The sequence below is a fragment of the Thunnus thynnus genome, chromosome 14, assembly GCF_963924715.1.
Source record: "Thunnus thynnus chromosome 14, fThuThy2.1, whole genome shotgun sequence".
Lineage (NCBI taxonomy): Eukaryota > Metazoa > Chordata > Actinopteri > Scombriformes > Scombridae > Thunnus > Thunnus thynnus.
The window spans coordinates 17,345,947-17,367,303 of record NC_089530.1 but is presented as its reverse complement, the minus strand read 5'-3'; the positions used below and the strand labels follow the sequence as shown (position 1 = coordinate 17,367,303).

General features: G+C 39.0%; 1 protein-coding gene across 1 annotated transcript in view; it reads right to left on the bottom strand.

Annotated features, from left to right (window-relative positions):
* The window catches only part of LOC137197123 (protocadherin-15-like), a 177,674-nt gene that overhangs the window by 69,658 nt on the left and 86,659 nt on the right, over nt 1-21,357 (bottom strand). The window contains exons 9-16 of the mRNA XM_067610286.1: nt 19,989-20,097; nt 19,716-19,828; nt 16,643-16,849; nt 14,026-14,160; nt 11,694-11,843; nt 7,647-7,840; nt 6,872-7,004; nt 5,517-5,596 (exon numbers count right to left, since the gene is read on the bottom strand). Of these exons, the coding sequence (XP_067466387.1) occupies nt 5,517-5,596; nt 6,872-7,004; nt 7,647-7,840; nt 11,694-11,843; nt 14,026-14,160; nt 16,643-16,849; nt 19,716-19,828; nt 19,989-20,097 (1,121 nt within the window). The remainder of the gene's footprint in view (nt 1-5,516; nt 5,597-6,871; nt 7,005-7,646; nt 7,841-11,693; nt 11,844-14,025; nt 14,161-16,642; nt 16,850-19,715; nt 19,829-19,988; nt 20,098-21,357) is intronic.

Below are 21,357 nucleotides of genomic sequence, written 5' to 3'. Positions count from 1 at the left end.
TTGCTGACCTTAGAAGGAGGAGAACTTTCGATAAAAATCAAAACTTCCCTTGGCACACGCTGGATCTTTGATTTGAGGAGGAGGTTCCAGACTGACCTGAAGTCACTGAACCCTCTGCACTTTATTCTTTGTATTTGTGATTTGTGCCCTATGTATGCGTTTTTGTTTTGTAAATTGTGAAACTGTTAAAAATTAATAAAGCCTTTTTAAAAAAGCAAAAAGAAAAAAAAAAAGGAAAGAAAGAAAGATTCATGTTTTCTTTCCAATGACTGCGGCAGACACAGCAGCCCTCCTGCTCATTCACAAGGTATAATTTAGCACTCTGGCATTCCAAACACAAAGTGTGGATGCATTCCCAAGCAGAACGCTGAATTATCTTTGTTTGCACACACAGGCACACAAGACACGTGGGTGCAAGCGCAGACACACACAAACACACACACACAAACGCAGCATGCACAAAACAATTTCACTGCCGCACTCAGGAGAGGCTCTGCCAGGACCGCAAACAGAAGGAAAGACGAATGCATCTGAACGCACTGCTAGATTAATGCCCGTCGCAATTCCCTGCTGTCCCCCCCTGCTCCTTCACATTTCTAATTTAAAGCTCCCGTGGACAAACAGCCCAAGCAGAACCTGACCGCTACTTCCTTCCTACCTCTCTGGCCCATAACATCAAACTATAGAGCCTCATCTTAAAATCTGACAGGCAAATTACTAAAATTTCTATTAACATTGTCTGTTTCTTTAATTAAGTAAGTAAGTAAAATTTATTTTGTATAGCGCTTTCGCATGATGACACAAAGAAATACACAGAAATAAAGAAATACACAATGTGTAATAAAAATACACAGTAAAAAACATAGAAACATAAAATGCCAACTTCTTACAGGTTACTCAAACGCCTGTATAAACAGGTGTGTTTTTGGCTGCTTTTTAAATGAATAAACAGAAACAGGAGACCTTAAAAGGTGCAGGCAGAGCATCACAGCAGCCTCAAAAGCTTGATCACCACTGCCTCAAAAGGTGGGTGCGTGGGACAGAGAGCAAGTTTTGCATGCTAGACCTAAGACCACTTGCTTAAAGTTATGGTGAACACATTGCTTTGCTTCCACTACATCTGATGATTGGCGGTTCAAGAGGGCAAAAACAACTTTCTAGAAACACTATAAAAATGCAGCATTTCACCCTTCACTGGCTGCTGTCCTCATGCTTATTTATACTTCAGCATGAGATTAGAAAAAAAGCCCTCTCTGTGCTCAATGAACCTGAAGGTACAGGAAGCACTGGATGTGAATATGATAATGAGGATATGTTGTGATAATTGTCATAATTACTGTGATAATGATGATGATCTTGATGATGATGATGACAAAGATTAGAGTGATTAATGCCATTTGGTGGGGAGTTCACTCCTTACTACGGCTGTAGTGCCGAACTACACTTGAGCGACGGGGTCTGAGAGGTTCATAGTGTCCTGCCTCCTCTCTCCAGCCACCACAAATGAAAAGATGTTTTCAGGCAGACAGCATCTTGTTAACAGCACTGTCTAGTGTAACAATGGTGTGGGTTGGAGACTATCCATCCTGATAACACGGACGGCTGATCTTTCATTTTGCTCAGATCATGTCTCCATTTGGTAAATTGGACTTGATGTACAGGATGTTTTTTTTGCAGCTGGCACGAATGTTTGACTACATTTTGACTTCAACCAGACTTAAATTACAGATGTGTAGACTTCAGACTTTAAAGAATAACTTAAATAGACTTAAATAGAAAAACTCTCATTTAAGATAAGATGAACTTTGTTGTTTCTTGACATCTTTGTTACATGGATTTTTACTTGAACTGTATCATATAAAACACTTGTTTTGAGTGTATTTATTTATATCTGACACTGCCCAACAGCTTGGTGTTTGGTTTCTCCATGAAGTAAAAAGTGTACCTTCTTCTGAACCCTTTGTCATTTCCAGTTTCAATTTCACTTTCAGGCAAAACAATGGCTGCCAACTGAAACACGGGGCCACAATGACGCACTGGAAAAACTGAAGCATCAAAGTTGGCACAGCTACTAGGTTAGGTTTTTGTGACTTTGAGATGCTACAAAAAAAAAAAAACCCTTTGGCTTGAAAAGTGATGCTGTCATCAATAAAAAAAAGGAAAAGCAGCAAGATCTGCAGTCTGATTTAGACTTGGCATGCTGCAATGTTAAACTCCATACACAATTAAAAACTGTAAATAAAGTTCAAATTGTAGCCGTTCTGTTATTGATATTTGAGAGTTTATGTATCTATATTTGAGATTTGAGAAATATTGGCCATAGTTCAAGTTTCATGGTTCCCTTAAATTAGTCTTTCAATAATTTGGATCAATATACAATATGTACTGAGTGGGATATTTCACAATTTAAATCATCTCTCTCTGGTGGACTTAACTATGCAGAGAGAGACTGTTTCTTGCCTCAAACAAATCTTTGGCATTTCTGTACTGACATAATATCAGCCGAAGCCAATATATCTGTCAAAAGCTATTACCAGCCAATATACTATAAGATGGTTAGGGCTCAAGTTAAAGATAGGTCAAATGACCTTCAGCATATCATACCATATATTTGTACTTGCTTATATCTTGGAACTTTTTTTTTTTTTTTGGACCAAATATATTTTTGTTCCAAACCAACACTGGCAATAATATTCAACTTTACTGTAATATGTGACATGTTTTAGCTCATCAGTCCCTACTTACATGGGACTTCACTAAAAATACTTGAAACTTGCTTATGATGTATTAAACTGTGATCCTGCCTCTGCAAGTTAGCATGTCATTAGTGAATGCTAACTGTATAGCAGCTGGCGCTTGACATACCCAGAGGAACTGCTTCAGTGGTGTGTCCTGCTCGCTACCGTAATGGTGAGTGAATCTGAAGCATTTCCACCTCCCTTAGGGGAACCTGCCCCATTTAGAGGGAGTTATAGACTAGAGAGCTCATTATTCATCATAGCTGGATTGAACCAGCCCCATATGTAGTCTGAATCTGAACATGCAGCAATGCAAAATCTCTTCACAGAATCACATCGGTGTTCTGAAGGGTAGAAAAATGAGATTGTGAAGAAGGGCTCTGCATATTGCACAATCATCAAGCGTACCAGCTAATCATTCTTTGATTCATCATGTGCCATATCAGCACCTGCTTGAAGTTATTATATTGCTAGGTTGCTGAGAGCTCGTGATGTGATTGTAATATCTCTGACACACAGTGAATGTACTGAAGGAGAATGCATGTATTTATCTCAACATGATTTCTGTCATGTTTGGTTTAAGAGATCACAGTGGTGACAACAATAACATTCTCTCATTATTGTGATAGTACCCTGTGTATTCTGATACTGTTACTACCATGATACTGTAAAGTTTCCCTCCATAAAACAAACAATTTTAACATAGTGGAGCAGTTTATGAATAAACAAAAGGCAGGGATACAGTGCTGCAACACAGCTTGTCTTTGCATAGCTGGGAGACTGAGGATGCAGACAAAAGAGGCTTTAATCAATTAGCGAGAAACGTGTCTGGCAGGGTCCTGCATTTTCAGTCTCCCCACGTCTCGCCCTCCATATTTATTCCTTATTTAAAAGGGATGGTAAAAAGCACTGACCGCTTTAATATTTGATGCCTTTTTTCTTGCTCCCTACTTTTAGTTGAGTGAGGTGGGTTTTTCAAATGCTGATGTTGATTTTGAGTGGTAGAGTAAGGCGACATGGTGATGTGTGTGTTCCTTTTCTCTCCCAAGAAATATTTGGGGTTTCATGCACTGTCTTTTCTTAGACAGCAAGCTGACAAGGGGAGAGAGCTGGAGAGAGAAAAGAGAGAAGGTCTGGGTGGAACTGAACTCCTGCCACCAAGTAAAGTTTTATTCTGTGTGATAATTTCCGCAGAGTTCTGCTGGGTTACATGTCAGCTCTACTTGTCAGTTTCTGATAGCTCTGACTAAATTGCCCCAGCTTGACCCAGCTTCTCTCATTGTTTTCTTTCTGCTTACATAGCAGGCTATAGCAGACTATTAACTGTATATGTCTTTTTCACCTCATCATACAACTGGGTAATATATATTAGTGTGGGTAAATGCAATACATTTACCCACACAGTAACAGTTAATTAAAGCATAAAAAATAGAGATTGAAGCATCTTGGTTTCATGTATTTGTCTAAGCCAGTATAGCCAGTCTTTGACAACAGCTGGAAGTTGTTCATATTTGTCATATACAGTATGTTTGCACTCTATTTACCCATAGTAATATTGTCATTCTGTTTCTCCATCGTGTTATTTTACTATAATTGTTTGTCTACTCTGTACATCCAACATCTTTTACAACTCTGTCCATCATCAAAGAGGAATCCTTCCCCTGTTGCTTTTCCTGAGGTCTCTTCTGTTATTTACATTTAAAGGGTTTTTTGGGGGTTATTTGAAATGTGTTTAAGAATTGTGGATGTCTTATTTTGCAAAAAATGCGAAGCCCTTTGAGGCAAATTTGTGATTTTGGGCTTTACAAATAAAATTAACTTGACAAGAGCCCAAGGCAGCCAGTGAGTGTAAATAAGTAAAATCGTGTGGGTTTTTTTTCCAACTTGATCCACTGGAATTCTTGATGGTGCCGATAGCCTGTATCAATGTTCATAAGACAAAGTCAAATACTGACTGATAAATCAGTCCAAACCAATAATTGACAAGTCGGCATCTACTCTCTACCATCCAATTTGCACATCCCCTCTTCTCCCCTTCCTTCTTCCCATCATCATCACTCGCTCTGGCAGTCTGTATTGTCAGAGGAAAGCTAATGCTGATATCCAGACCCTTTTTGTTTTGAAGGGCCTCTTCCTTGATTATCACAGTGAAGGAAAAAATACAGTGTTTCAACATATTATTGCCGTTTGTCCATGTGTAGCACTATGGAAATCAGCATGAGTCACCAAAACATATCGAAGACTTTTACAGCCAAGTTTTGTTTTTTTGTCACTTAGATCATACCATAGATGGAGCTTTTTGATAATCTAGCCACTATACACAGGAGCTTTGTGTTGTAGCCCAAAAACCTCAACAACTTTCAAACCGATGTCTGCGTTTGAAGAGTGCCCTTGCAGAAATATAATAATTTGCCAGGGGCTGGTTAGTTTCTGTGATCTAGCAAAGATGCATTTCATGTGCATCCATCCGTTTCCCATACCCTTTCATCCTGTTCAGCATGCACTGGGTGAGAGGTGGGAGACACCACGTATAGACGATAAACACATTCACATTAAGAGTCAAGAGGTACAGGAAACCACAGAACCTAGAGGGAACCAATGCAGACTTGGTGACAACATGCAAACTCTTATGAGCAAAATGCTGCTGATTAATAATTTAATAGCCTTTCCATCTTTTCATTCATCCATCCATCTATGCAGCCATACTGCCATCTGAAATAGGTTGTGGTGGGAATACCTTATGGGGCCCGTCTGTATTTGAGAAATATCTGGACTTACGTTTCAGAGAGGTTGAAGACCTTCTGGGAATCCCCACTCTCAATGCGGTATGTGATCGGGTCGTTTTCTCTGTCTGTGGCCTGGAGGGAGCAAAAAAAAAAAAAAAAAAACAGGGCTTGAAGGTCACCTTGTACCATTAAAGTTGAAAGCTAAGAGATAAAACAATTGAGCAACAACGAGTGAAAGTGAGCATATTGTATGCTGAAGAGTGAAATTTGAGAAAAAAGGAAAAAATGTGTTAATTGTGTTAACTGAAATTACATTATACCTAAACTTACCTAATTTTTATTATTTTATTAAACTTTTTATTTGGTCCTTATTTTAACAGTGTTTCAAAATGCAGATAAACATAGATAAATGATAAAGAATTATTATGCCTACCCTTTAAACCTCATACAAAAAACAAACAATACAAAACAATAGTCTCAAAATACAAATTCAAACATTTCATTCACCACTAAGTTTTATATTTGTTTTTTTAATGTACAAAGTGTACTAAACATTTTTAATTCTCTGTCACAGTTATTCCATAAATTAAACCCTTTAACAGTTACACATCTATTATTTATATTTGTCCTAGCCCTTGTTTGCTTTTTAAACATAAATATTCCCCTAAGTCCATACTGCCTCTCTAATGTTTTATAGACAGTCAAGATGTAAGTTATTTTCTACTTTGTACATTTTTTGTGCAGTTTTACAGTCAACCAGATTACTGACTTTTAAAGCATGAGAGTTAATAAATAGTGTGCTGGTTGGTTCATAATAATCCCTTTGATGTATAATTCTTGTAGCTCTCTTCTGTAGTATGAAAATTGGTTTTATGTTGGTTTTATATGCATTTCCCCATATTTCCACACAGGTATGGGGATATCTTTAGTTTTATACAATAATGCAATGAATTTTCACATTTTTAATTTAACATGATTTATGTGTGGTTTGCAACAGAGTTTACGATCTATTATCACTCCCAAGAATTTGTTCTCATATACTCTCTCAATTTTAACAACATTGATCATGATTTTAATAGAGCTGATGTTACGATTACCAAACACAATGGATTTAGTTTTATTTAAATTTAATGATCATTTATCAATGTCAAACCGTTTCTTTAAAGTTTTCATTTCTCTTTTGATTACTTCCAAAAGCTGTTTCATGTTTTTCCCAGAGCAAAATATATTGGTATCATCTGCAAATAATACAAACTTTAATAATAATTTGGACAACTTAATGATGTGCTAAATTTTTCATCAGGATAAAAACCATAGCATCATAATGAATACCTCATTTAATTCCACATTTTCTTACTTTAATGTGCCTTGCGTGAGTGTGTATGTATTTGTGGGTTAGTGACTCACCTGCAGATTGAGCAGAATAGCTCCTATCCTCATGGCCTCGCTGACTTCCAGGCTGTAGGTGAAGAGTGGGAAGCGTGGGGGGCTCTGATTGTTGGGTGGCAAAACCTCAATGTAGACTGTAGTGATGGAGCTCCTGGCAGAAGGAAAGGCATGCATCAGCCCACTGACTACATCACTTTCTCCTTGACAATCTGTTGAGCCATACTGAAGTGCCTTGTCTACAGCATGGTGAAAAAGGTTCATAATATACAGTATATATCCACATTCTCTTGTGCGGAGTTATGAAGGAGTGAAAAGAAAAAAATCAACAGGTTTTGAATTTGTTTTAAGTCGGATCTTTGTCTGAAATCAAAGAGGCCACCTATCACAGAGGCCACCGACTATAATTCCTTGTGCTTAGAACTGAGATCTGAAATTATTTGATTTTGCAGCGCATGAAAACCATTCTTTGCTTTTTATCATAAAAGAAAGAGGACACAACGTATGAAACATCTAGTCTCTACAGTGTTAGATTGATTGAACAAGACCATCTGTTGTTTGACTCAAAACAGCTTGTCACAAATGTTATTTTTCCACAATTCAACCCAGAGAGGACTTTCTATGTCATTCAGAAGCTAACTTGTGAAGAACCATAAGCATAAAAAAGTAATGAAATCCACATCACATTAATCATAATTAAATAATAAACTCTTCATTCTACCAATGCAGAAACCTTTTCATGTGCAAAGAAATCACAAATAAAAGGACAGATAGTGTGGGTGTGAGGTTGCTGTACCTTCTCTGAGTCTCTGGTGCATTGTCAGAGGCCTTGACAGTTAGTGCATAAGATCGCCCCACAGTTAAAGTGACACCAGGTGCCACAGTGATGCGTCCTGTGCGATTACTGATAATGAAATGTCCCTGGGTACCAGCCAGTATCTCATAGGTCACCAGACCATTCAGTCCCTCATCAGCATCGGCTGCATTTAACTGGGAGGGAGAGAAAGAGACACATTATAGAAATAATACCTTCATATTTTTATATTGTAATTGTTTAGCTATGTGTAAGCTGGTATGAGCCATTTGGCATTGTAGTAAGCTGGATTGTTACTTAGATATATTAATAAATTAGGTCTCTACTGGATTACTGTGTTGTAAATGGCAGCATTTACAAGGGGAATCTGGATATAGATGGAAATAGCATATCAGACAATAAGGAAGTGGCTGAACACTTGAATTCACCTTTTACTACAATTTCTAAAAAAATGGTTGATAAACTTCCACAGCTTTCAGGTTTATATGGTGAAAAACACATAATAGATTTTTTTTACACAAAAGGGAATCGAGCCTAACTCTAAGTTTTCTTCAAGGTTTCTGATGCTGTTGTTTTTGGAATGCCAAGTGAATTGAATCCTTTTCAATCCTCCTGCAGCATTTCTTAGAGATGCTGCAGAAGTGATCACTCCTCTTATTGCTCATATAATATGTCTATTTAGTCAAGTAAAGTTCCAGATGAGCTAAAAATGGCAAGAGTAATACCACCACATAAAAAAGGAAGCAAATGTGCCCCAAGCAACTACAGACCAGTATCCATTCTAAGTGCTCTTTCAAAGATATTTGAAAGAATTATGGAGGAAGAGGAACCTAACAGATTATTCGAAAAAAATGCAGAAAGCATTTGATACAGTAGATAAAAGCATTTTGTTAATGGAATTAAGAGTCATGGGTTTCAGAGGGCTGACCCTGAATTGGATCCAGTCATACCTATCAAGTTGTATTCAAATGATTAACATTAATGGGACCATTTAGGGAGTCAAGAATCATGGGATGTGGGGTGCCACAGAGTAGTATCCTGGGTCCTCTATTCTTTGTATTATATATAAATGACTTAAGAGCAACCGCCTCATGCAATCTTTTTTTTATATGCTAACGATTCTGTTTCATTGGTAGCATATAAAGATAAAACAGTGGTTGAGAACACTCAGTGAGGAACTTCAAAATGTAAGTAGATGGCTATCAGATAATAGATTATCCCTGCACTTTGGAAAAACTGAAGCCATTATTTTTGGTTCTAAAATAAAATGAGCAAGGTCACCAGGTTTTAAGGTCGAAGTTAAAGAGTTCCATATAAATGACAAAGACAATGTAATTAATCTTGGCTGCATTTCAGACAGGTTTTTATCAGGCCAAAATATTTCTTTAAAAACCTTCACCAAGATAAATCAAATAATTCAGTTTTTAACCATAAAACCAACTTTCTGGACAGCTCAATTCTTCACACACTAGCTAGAGCTCTAGTTCAAAGTGATTTTGATTACGCTACCGTCTCCTGGTACACCGGATTATCACAACACATCAAAAAAAACTACAAAAGGCTCAAAATAAATTGATAAGTGTTATATTTAAAGTCCATCCATGTACATATCTTCATTCTGCATATTTTAAAAAGCTTAACTGGTTGATGGTGGAAAAAAACAACCATTTATATTAAGATGCTGCTCACCTACAAAGTTGTTAAAAATATGGTACAAAAGTACTTAATTATTTCTAGCTACTTCACAAGAGGTAGCTCAACAGACTTCATATCTTTTTGATTCAATAGTCTAATAGGCAAAAACACATTTCTCTACAGTGCAGCAGTACATTGGAATTATCTGCCCACAAATCTGAAATTGAGTGTTTCACTCATTTAAACTGGCCTTAAAGAAATGGTTACAAAGTACCATGAAGCATATTCAATTTTAATTCTAACTTTTTATGACCAAGAAAACCTGAGCGTGTTGACATAGCTACCCTGCTTGTTGTTGTTTTGCTTTTATCTTGTGGTGTGTTAAATGTTATACTAGAGGACCACAGTGGAAATAAGCCCTTGGGCTTTATTGTGTTTTCATCCTCAGTGATTTTTGGTGTATGTAATAACTGCAGTGCAGTGTTATATGTGCTTTTTAAATCATCAAATAAATTCATTCATTCATTCATTCATTCATTCAATCAGTAAATATTTCTCAAAAGGGGGTTGCAATTGACTGAAGTTGCCAACCTAGAATCCATTTTGGTCACCCATTATCATCTAATGGATACATGACCTGTGTTCCATGTATAGATAGGAACAAATAGTTGGCATTTAGCTGAAAGTATACATGCTGCAGATGTTACAATCTGCCAGACTTTTTCTAATGGCTGTAATATCCTCACTCCTAGTGATTGCAGTTTGGTGAGATTAATGATTGATAAAATTTTGATTGGATGGAATTAATTACATGCTATTTTTTAAATGAGACGGATTACAAAATCATGGAAAGACAGCTGCCGAATAATATTGTCTGGGAAGTAAGCAGAGTATATATATAAAGTTTTTCTGCATGCTCTGTTGTCTGTATTAAGCAGCAACCGTTCCCTTCAAACCAATTATTTAGGGCATCCTGCTGCTTGTAATTATGAGCCCTCATGCTGTAGTTGGCTTCATATCTTTAGGGCGCTGAAACTTTAATCCAAGCTACCCAGACATACAAGGAGGGTTGAATCGAGGGCAACTGGACTTGGTTGTAGCTACTGGAAGACATTTCACCTCTCATCCAAGGGACTTCTTCATTTCTAACTGACTGGTGGGGAGTCCCAGGTATTCATCCTCTGTGGAGTCATTATCAAGGTCATCCCCCACCTACAATGCTATCCTTTCACCCCTTCCCAAGAGACTTTACAACCATTCGCATTTGGCCTCATGTGACAACTCCAACGACTGTCGTTTACACTCAGCCTCAGGTGACTAACAACTCTAACAACTGTCATAACAACAGCTGGGAGCACTAACAAACCAACCTTGATAACAACCCCACAGTGGTTAAATACCTGGGACTCCCCGCCAGTCAGTTAGAACTGAAGAAGCCCCTTGGATGAGAGGCGAAATGTCTTCATGTAGCTACAACTAAGTCCAGTTGGCCTCAATTCAACCCTCCTTGGATAACCATGACCTGGCTGACTGAGAATCTTTACAGACAAGCTCCCCAAACCTCTTTTTTCATGCTCCTAATGTTGGAGTAAAAGCTGTAGCATCAAATAAGCAGCAGCATCCTCTGGGGGCCTGCGGCTCTCATAAACGGCTTATAAAAATCAGTTAAGCGGTGATACCAGACACTTTGTGACCCCTGGCCTCATTTCAGGGAGGGCGAAACGGCTGGTTTTTAAGGCAGATTAAACTTGACCTTTTCAGTGCCTGACATTTTTTTCGGAGAGGCTGTGCTGAGAGGACAGATCAACTGAAAGATGAAAGATCATGGTCCGACTACCAAATGAGAGACAATGAAATGATGGAACTCTGGACATTAATAGGACATAGCATAATGGGTTTATGGATTTACATTTTGAAGACTGTGTGTGCATGCATATATGCCTGAGCATGTCCTTACACATGTCCTGTAGTTGTGCATGGATGCTTGCTTTTTGTTTGCATTAGCATGTTTACTGTATATGTGTTTTATGCAAATGTAAAGATTGATAAATGGTCATCTTTAATGCCCATCAAATTGAATTCACTTCAGTCAAAAGAAAGCAGCTGATTTGCTGGGTAAAAGATTTCCTAGAACTGTGTACTGAAGATGGAGTGAAACATTCTCTCTGACTTGTCTGTCATGACTGCAGATGAGAGGAAGGGAACTGTTCCAGGGGTTTGCCTGTCAACACAATGCGCTGAATTGTTGTGGTTATTTGCTGTGAGCATGAAAGAACTTGTGTGTGAGAGAGATTCTGTGTGATGGGGACAAAGACGGAGGCGTAAAGCAGAGTGCCACAGTAAGACACCAAAAGAGAGGGAGAAAGGCAAGAGAACGATTGTTGAATTGATTACCTGTAGTACTGTCTCCCCTGGCTGCATGTCTGTGAAGACTTCAACGCTGTAGGAGACCTCTGTGAACGTGGGCGTATTGTCATTGGCATCAATGACCAAAATGTTGACAGTTACTGGGCTACTCTGCTGGACGCCATCTGATGCCACCATCTGTAAGCACAAGAAAGAGAGATACAATTGTGGCTTTAGAAACTGAAGACAAGAAAACAGTCCTTTAGTTGAAATAAATCACAGAGAACTGATGTTTCATTTAAGCTTATGCTTTCAAAATTGTTTTGCTTTGATTAGAGAATGTGTGAAACATCAACTTGTGTCTGCTACCTTTCTACTTCAGAAAGCCCACAATAAAGTCACTTACACTCTGCCTTTGCATACAGTATGTTCATTTTTCATTCCCTTAACATTAAAGAAGCCTTTAAAGAGAGGAGAAGAGAGAGCCTGTATGAAGCTTGCCTAAAGGACTGTTTGCAAACTGAGCAAACTACATGTTTATGTGTCCCTGGCAGCTCTGATCTCTAGTACTTGGCAAGGGAGAAAGAAAATGGACTGAGCAGAACTACAAATCAAGTGCAGGAGAAAGGAGATCTAAACAACAACAGTGGCAGCAACACGCAATACATGTTTCTGTGGGAGAAATTGCTTTTCCCCCTAAATTTGCACTCAGTACTGAAATGGAAATGACACGAATTGCTGGTTATACTGTACATCAGAAGGGTGACTTTAGTAGCAACTAAACATTCGCAGTGAAGGTATTGGACATAAACACATAATATCATATATGGCAGCAGCTCTTTTCTCTCCCATCAAACAGTGTTTCTGTTCTCCAGCCAGCCACAGGAGAGAGATGCCAGACAATATCTCGGAGCCCAAGGGGGAAAACGGATTTGGATTTACTGAGTCATCACAACTGTATGTATATGCAATCCATGCTTATACACATATGCAAGTACTGACACGTCTTTGCAAAAAATACACATCCTGTACACAACATGGATGTAAACAATGTCACGCCTGCCTCCTCATCCCTCTCTTCCTCTCGCTCTTGCTCTCACACAAACACAAACAGTAAGAACTGAAACAAAATTTAAAAAAAAAAAAAAAATCATCTTTGAAGGCTATTTATCTAAATTGCATCTGTGTGTTCATTCTCATTCAAGTCCAGGATACCCAGAGTAATTATAAAATTGATTTGATGCTAGCATTTATGCAAATACATGATTTCTCTCAATAACAATCTGTTAAATAACCTCATCTCCATAAAAGCAAACGCACAATCTTCAAAGCGTCTATGCAGTTATCAAGTAAACATTATGTTAACAAGCTTTTAGCAATAACTCAGACAGCCTTGCACTCACTTGCAATGTCTGATAACACAGCCGATTAGGATTATTTGTCCAAGGTGCCGTGGCTTGGCCTTCAGATCAATTTGGCTCATTTTAGAGTTGAAGAAAATTCTCTGACTCATTTATTGGACTCATGTGCTCAGGTAGTGAACTAGTTGTATATAAGATTTAGACATAATGGCAGGTTGTGAAAGCAGCAACAGCATTTGAGCTCCTTCATGACCCAAACTGCAGAAAAAAAAAAAAAAAAAAAACTATACTGGACATGACCAACATGAGTGGAAGTTGCAAATAAACAAACAAACAAACAAACATGTGCACACACAGGACAAAAAGGGTAAATTATGTACTCAACAAACACATCATACCTTCATAAACTGCTGCAGCTGATGTCCAAAGCAGCTCTACCAACCCAACCAAACCCAGTATTTCATTACAAACTACAAGTGAACTGAATCATCATCTCCAGGGATCTATTCCAGCAGAGCTCACTGGAGGCTCATTGTTTGTTTGCTGATCCTCTCTAATCCAGACGAATTACCCTGGATGGAAGGAGCTACTGTATTTCCCAAGGCGCTGTCATACCTCTGGCAGGTGTAGAACAAGTTTTGGTAAAGCGGACATTTTCTTTAAAATACATTTGTCAGTCTGCCTGTGTTTTCTTAAGTTGCATTATATAATACTATATGATATTGAGATTAACAGGAGATAAAAGTCTTGCGTTTGTATCAAATGAACATACAAAACTATAAAAGAACTGATGTGCCTTCGGATGGAAATTTGTAAATTCAAGTGAACAGACATTTCACTGCTATTTGTCCACTGATAAAGGTCATATTGCTCTAAAAGTGTCAGGTCAGCTCTGCATCTGCAAGAACGTCTTAGTATAGAGCTAACCTGTGACTTCTATTAATATACACGGAATAGGAGATGTAGGTCACAGGGCTCTAGCGATGTCTTGCAGATAGCTACAGCTGTCTGAGGCCTACCGTGAAAGTATAAGCCATCTGCTTCTCCCGGTCCACAGGTTTGAGGAGCCTCAGGTAGCGGATTATCCCAGTAGGAGTCAGGGCGAAGATCGTGGTGTAGTCACCCAGGGTAATCTTCACCATGGGGTCTTTCGTCTTCCAACAGAAAGATATACAAAAAGAAACACGTTACCATGGCGACATGAGTGTTTCATCATTATTTTCCAAGGCCGCAGCTGTGGGGCTGAGAAAACCTATCAAACAGTACATTTTGATCTGCCAAAGAGTTGAAAAAGTAATCTGCTGGCAGGTCTCTCATCTGTCTTCAGAATACACTGGAGAAGTAGTGGAGGATGGAACCAGAAACCAATGTCTTTTTAACATGATTGTATCAATAAAAAGGAGGAAGAGAGGAAATGACTACAACATACACCCATTATCACCTCTGCTCCTATGTTGGGAAAAAATATTGAGCGAATTAAGCAAGTGTTAAAGAATATCGGTTTTACAGCTTTTGTTGAAGGTCTCCAGATGCTAAATGAGCTTGAAAGCACTACAAAATGTACCAGAGATGTGTAATCTTTGGGAGTCTCACATCATTGCTGTGGCAAGACCGTGTTAACAAATAAACCTGAAGTCCATTCCGGTTCTTTGCTGTCTGCAGTCTGCTTCGATTCACATCCATCAATGAGTCCTCTTAAGAGAGTTTGGTAAACATCAGGACTGGGTGGCTTATTGATTTTGTTATCTGTTTCCACTTCACTTTGATTTGTTAATCTTCTCCTAAGACTAAGTAAAGGAATATTTTGAAAGATGAACTGAAAGTGGTGGACATTTGTTTGGGCTATGTATGTTTTCCCCCATTTAAATATAACTCTATCAGTGGCTAGGGTGTAGAATTTAAAGCTGTTATAGTGGGCAAATACACACAAACACACATCAGCAGAATCACATAGTTTGTTAATTGTGTCAGATATGTCAAAACACCCCTTTCATCCAACTACACACACAAGAATCAACTGAAAACATTAAAAAATATTTAGAAAGAGTGAAGTTTGTATTCAAAGAGAATAATTGCATGACTTCAGACTTAAGCAAATGCAGACACCGCAACAGAAACATCCATTTGCATATAAAGGAGAGCACAGCACAGCAAAACACTCCAAACACACACACTCTTGTTAGAAAATAATAGTCAGTGCATCCGTGAGATTATTCTATGCACACACTTGTCATTACTGGAGACCTGCTTAGTATTTAATTCATTGTTTATGAAAATTTGAAGTAAAAAAAACCATAATTTCTACTGTTGTGATCTTACTGGAGAGCTCACCTATTGTGTTTTTTCTCCAAAACAGAGTCAAAAAGTACTGTATGTTGTGGATGTCTCCAGCACTGAAGAGTGCTTTCAGTTTGTTTTGACTTTTTGCAAAGTGATTCATGCATTAACAGTGGGGATGTCCCAAGTCAGTTTGCGGATCAAGGCATTTTGTAATCGGCATCAGCTTTATGACCTATTGCACTTCAGGTACGACAGCTGTCAGAGCCGCTCCATTTCATTTTTGTAAAAAACACTGGAACACTGGAACAGTGCAGCATTGCAGAAAAATGAACAGTAGATATTTTTTCAGTTAATGATATCCACATTGACACTGTGCCACAGCAAGCACAGAGTGAGCAGAGGTACTTTTTTGGAGTTCTTTTTCAAAAACATTCAATTTGCTTGCAATTTTCAGATAAGATGACACAAAGTTTAGCTTTTGGTTGAAAACCACATTTAACCTTCAGTATTTTGTTCAAACTGAAGATGAAGAGAAGTTGTTTAAATCCTATCCAGACCATGTGCAACAACAGTTTCACATTGGCACTTCTCTCCTCAGAGATATACAAAAACACTCCAGGGCACTATAGAAAATATTGTAAGAAACTTTGATGCAGATTTAATGCAGAACTATCACGAGCAGTCAAATCCCTAAATTGAATTGGTTTTCCTGATATAAATGTAGCCCTACTTTAGGACATTAAGTGTGCACAGTGCAGCTGTATTATGCTGGGAAACATAAATATTGGATTAAACTCAATATTTAAGGCCTCTGGAGCGACCTGGTAGTGCATGCCACATAACCGACATGTCCCTGGTTCAATTTCAGCCAGGGACCTTTGTTGCACGTCATACCCATCTCTCTCCCCTTGTTTCCTGTCTGCCACCTCACTATCCAATAAAGGCAAAAATGCCAAAAAAATTATCTTAAAAAAACAAACAAACAAACAAAAAAAACACACACACACACACACACTATATTTAAGGCCTCACATCAAAGATTAGTTGCAAAACACGGGACATCCCTATGTTACACTCTTAGATGCAGTGACACACACAAAGCATCCCCTTTACCTACAGGTGTATGACCAGGAGCCAGCTACAACAAGGAAAAAAAATACAGCAGGAAGATGACTCAATGAATGTGTTATTTTCTGTGAGTACACAACACTAACACACGAATAAATGCGGCCCTTTAATCAATGTTAATCAAAGCACTACAAGTGCTTTGTGTTTGTATGCACAGATACATATATGGGTGGACGTGTGCAAAGTGTAGGCAACAGTGAGCATAGGCTGTTAAAGGTCTCTCTCTACCTCCTCAATGTCATTATCCAGAGCGATGATTCCCAGGGGGGCAGTGAGGTTGGCACTGGCTGAGATAGTCGTACCCACGGGGGAGGACTCACTCACATAGCCCTGATAGGTAGCAAACTGGAAATATGGTGCCTGGTTGTTTTCATCCAGGATTTCTATAATTAGGTCAGCATAAGCGGGAAGGGGATGACCGTTGTCCTGTTCAGCCTATGGAAAAACAAAAACAAAAAAAAAAGAGAGAAAGTCTACAGTCAGCACATCAGATATCAACAATCCTTTAAAAAGTTGTAATTTTCGAAATAAACCAGAAAAAGACTCTGCTTGAAATTCATTAAAAGGTGCAGTACTTATAATGAGTCCGGATGGTGAGAGTAACATGGAGAGTTACTGTATGCGGACCCTACTCTTATGCAGGCACAGGGACAAAGAGCCATAATTTCTCTGAATGTCATTTCAATTACAAAAAAGCTACACTGACTAAATTTAATCAGAGGTCCACTTAGGATTAGGCCTCAGTAATTACCAGGGCACTTAACGCAAATACCATCATTTGTAGGGGGAGAGACAGTAAATAGTGGTGCTTGCTACTCCTTCAAATGAGTGACCAATGAAAGAAGGAATTTCAATGGAAATATTACGAGCCAATTCAGTGCCAAAATTAACCAAAAAACTGTGTTAATGTGTAAATGAATGTACCGGCACTTGCTTCTGATTTGGTCTGTCTATGGCTGATTGTAAACACTCCTTCCTATTCATTTTCCAGTGCAGCTGGTGGGTGACACGACTGCTTAACACAATACATTATCACATATCAAAATGTGTGTTGTCTCATCTCTTTACAAAACATAAACCTAAAAGAATCTGTACTTTAACCTGAGTTGCGTCTGATACTACCACACAGTGTAAGCGGTCCAGTCAGGCTATCATTGCAAGGTTTCCCTTCCTGAGCACACATATTGCCTCCCACACTGCGATGCTTCAGAAACATTAAGGCTTCGAAAACACAGATGGAAAGGGGGAGTGAGACAACATCAGTTTAAGCCATTACCTGGAACTAATTCTTCACATTAGCTCAATTTCACCGGGCTTGTGTTGCAGAGTGCCGATTGTACAAGAAGAATATAGTTCTACTACTAAATACTAAAGTGCAGGAGCAAAAAACTCTTTAATCTTTTCTTGTTTATTTTCTTGTGTGTATACCGTAAGATTCCACACCACTGCTGCACATCCAGTTGAGTTTCACTCCAGCTGAGATGCACACCTGTTTTTATTGCCACGCCAACGTTACGCCAGACTATCTTTTCTGAACATCTTCTACTTCTTCTTTTCTTCCCTTATCAGAGTGATAATAAAGAACGCCCACATTTCGCTGACCCAAAGATCCAATCTGCTCACACAAACACCTGAGGGGAAAGTGCTGTCATTGACAGACAAAGTGTGTGTGCCAGGATGTTCTCTCTTTGTCTCGACATTCACACACACACACATTCTTGTCTGAGAGAGAAAAGACGGGGTGTAGGATTACAGTGTTCCCTGGTGATTTTGCTCTTTAGCGGTGTCCCTATTTCTGGGAGGCAGTGCTAAATGACCTGCGCTCCACTGTTATAACACACAGGCCTGCAGGAGATTCATTGCTACTCCAAGTCATTGTTTATCATTCACTCTTGATTCTCCCATCCTGACTCCATCATCCTTATCGTGTCATACTGAATCTCTTTGCTTTCTTTTTTCTATATGACCACCCTATTTCTCTACGTCTCCATCTACCTTTGTCACTTGTCTTCATTTCATCCCAGTCATCTTGGTAGATAAGGCTCCATCAGGATCAGTGATGACTTATAAAGCACAACAGATGTGTTTTCTAAAATGTGCTTGAGATGCTGCAGCTCATTCCACTATTAGTGTGTGAGGATCCTCTCAAGAATTAGCTATGTTAACCACACGCTGAGCTACATCTGAAAACTCTCCAGATACCAAAATCTAATTCTCACTTCCCTGCTCCTCTGAGTCCTAGAGAAATGGTTCCTCCCCCTCTCTATGACTCAGGTAGATAAGGTTCCTACCGTCCTCCACACACATCTCTCTATATATATCTCAGTCTTTTCCAGCTCCCCCTTTGAACTGCCTCGCTTCCTCTAGCTATGCACAATCCCCCCCAAAGACATGCAAAATGCCTCTCGTATGATCAATCTTTCCTCTCCTGCTTCCTCTTGTAGAAATCAGCTCTTCCTGTCATCTCTTTGCTTCCCAGCTATCCCGGTAAACAGCAGGTTACACACAGCACTCAGAGGTGTTCTAGAGGTTAGTGATGGGTGGATGGAAAGTTCATCTGTGCTGCTGCTCTGCACCAGCAGCACTAAGACAATCCCTGACTCTGCTTTATATTAGGATTCATGAAAGCACAGCAGCCTTTCTTCCCTCAAAGTCCATAAATCATAACATCTTTTTCACCCTAATCTCCAAAGCAGCTAAAGATAAGGTTAATGGCCTTCAGGACTGAGGTTATCTAGGTGGAGCCGAGTAAGGGTGCTTGCTAAACTTCTTGAGATATGAGTTAAACTTGATGTGACACAAGCATATTAGAAATACCGGGACAGAAGTGAGATGTTTAATAAAACAACTTTTTTTCCCAATGCAGCAAAGGAATCAATATTTTACCTTGAGCTGAACCCTGAATAAGATAATAAATGGAGCCTTATTATCTAAATCGGGGTTCACATTCAGTAGATGTCTTTGGAAATTTGTAATTTTAGCACTTTAAAAAAAACAACAAAAAAACCCAGCCTAGATTGACTAAGTACATCTGTGGATTCACAGCATCAGGAGATCATTTTTTGTTTGTTGTAATTCTTCACAGCAGTGTAAGTTTCTTTTTTGTTCAGCCTACTCATTGTGTGACCTTACAGCACATGGTGGTTTTTTGAAGCAGGTTTAGGTTCAATCAAAGTTCACACTGTAACTCTTGCCAGCAGCATAGGAGAGGCCGTGTACCCTTTAATAAAACAAAAACAGGGCTCTTTCTGGTGATGCAATAAAAAGGAGTTAATATGTCAAATTGAATTTTATTGTTTACCTTGATGATGAGTGTGAACCTTTGATACACGTCCCTGCTGATCGGTTGCAGAACACGCAGCTCTGCAGTGGTTCTGTTCAGGGAGAAATACTCTGTATATGTGACTGGATGACCTGCAATAAAGAATAAAAATATTCACGGATTTGGATTCAGTGCACTTTATGGCACCATGAACAACACCAGAGTGAACATTCAGAAGTCAAGTCATGGCATACCGACAGAGCCAAAGAAGATTAAATACATAAAATCAATGAAGATACGTGATGAACCTACCAACCAGGATGTAGTAAAAAATACCAGGTCTGTCTGATGGGGGCTGTATGTTTCTGTCCATGTCCACTGCCCGGATTGGAGGGGTCACGTTCAATGGGTTCAGTTTATTCTGCAACAAGGAAGGGGAAAATTAGTCAACAACACCGCAACACACTCGCATGCAAATTCATTTATTTCCTGTTGTCTGTGTAGTTGTAGCCTATAGTTACACAGATAAAATAACTGAGTGTATCATTATGCAGAGAGAGGAATTTCAGTGTCTTGTGAACCAGAAATTTTGCTCATCATTAGCTGCCCTGAAAAAAATATTTTGTGTGCTATATAACAATACCTTGGCTTCTGTATAATCTTTTTTGACATGTTGTATTTTAGTTCCTTGCAACTCTGCTCCTCCACATAAACAGCACTCTTTAGAGAAGCTGCCCTGGCCTCTCCTCGTGGCCCATTAAAGAAAGTGTTTTCTGCTTTTAAATAGGATGAGAGGAGCTGTTGGGCACTCTTGAAGCTCACCCTATCTCCACCTGCTGATTCTGTATTCCTCCTAATAATGTTATCCTGCCTCAATCTCTTCTCCATATAGTAGGTAGGATAGCGCTTGGGCCTGTGGTCACCAAAACTGCAGAGATAAGAAAGCTACAACCATGTGTGCTTTCCCTAGTTTGCTCTAGTAGCTACACTTGTCCTAAGTTTCAGGAAAGTAAAGACCACAGTGTCTTTCTCATTGTGGTTTATTAAAAAAAAGGCTAACAGTCATTATTAGGAAATCAAAAGGAACACAGCTGATTTAGGCAAGTGCCTTAGCAGTCAAAATCCATAGCACACCAGCCAATTATTAGAGTATTTAACGAAAAAGCCAGTGCTATTAGATCTTTTTTCTCATCAGCATGCTTCTAAATATGCCTAATAGAGTTGCATATCTGGGATAATCTGTTTGTGGTGCTGTAGGCTACTTTTCCTGCTCATGCATACTCAGACATCATCAGCACTAATTATCCAGCTTTACCCCTGCACTTTTGCACCAACATATGGCTTAGTGGGAATATGTTTAGCACATCACATTTAAGAATACCTCTTCTCATGCAAAATGCCTCCATATGGCTGATACAATGTGTGTGAGTATGCAAAGAGGCCTGTGCTGAACTTCCTTAGCATAGACGGGGACATGGCTAACAGCTCTCTGGCAGGAAGAATCCCTCCCTGAGGGGGTATATTTATATCCCACAGCTCTGGAGTAATCCTTACACCCCTCCCTAACCAGCCCTCTCGCTTTTACAATGTCTGGAGGTGCGCTAAATCAAATCCCCCTAGCTCTGCACAATGATGATTAGCTATAATACCCTCCTCCAGCAGTCATTATCTGAGGGACTCC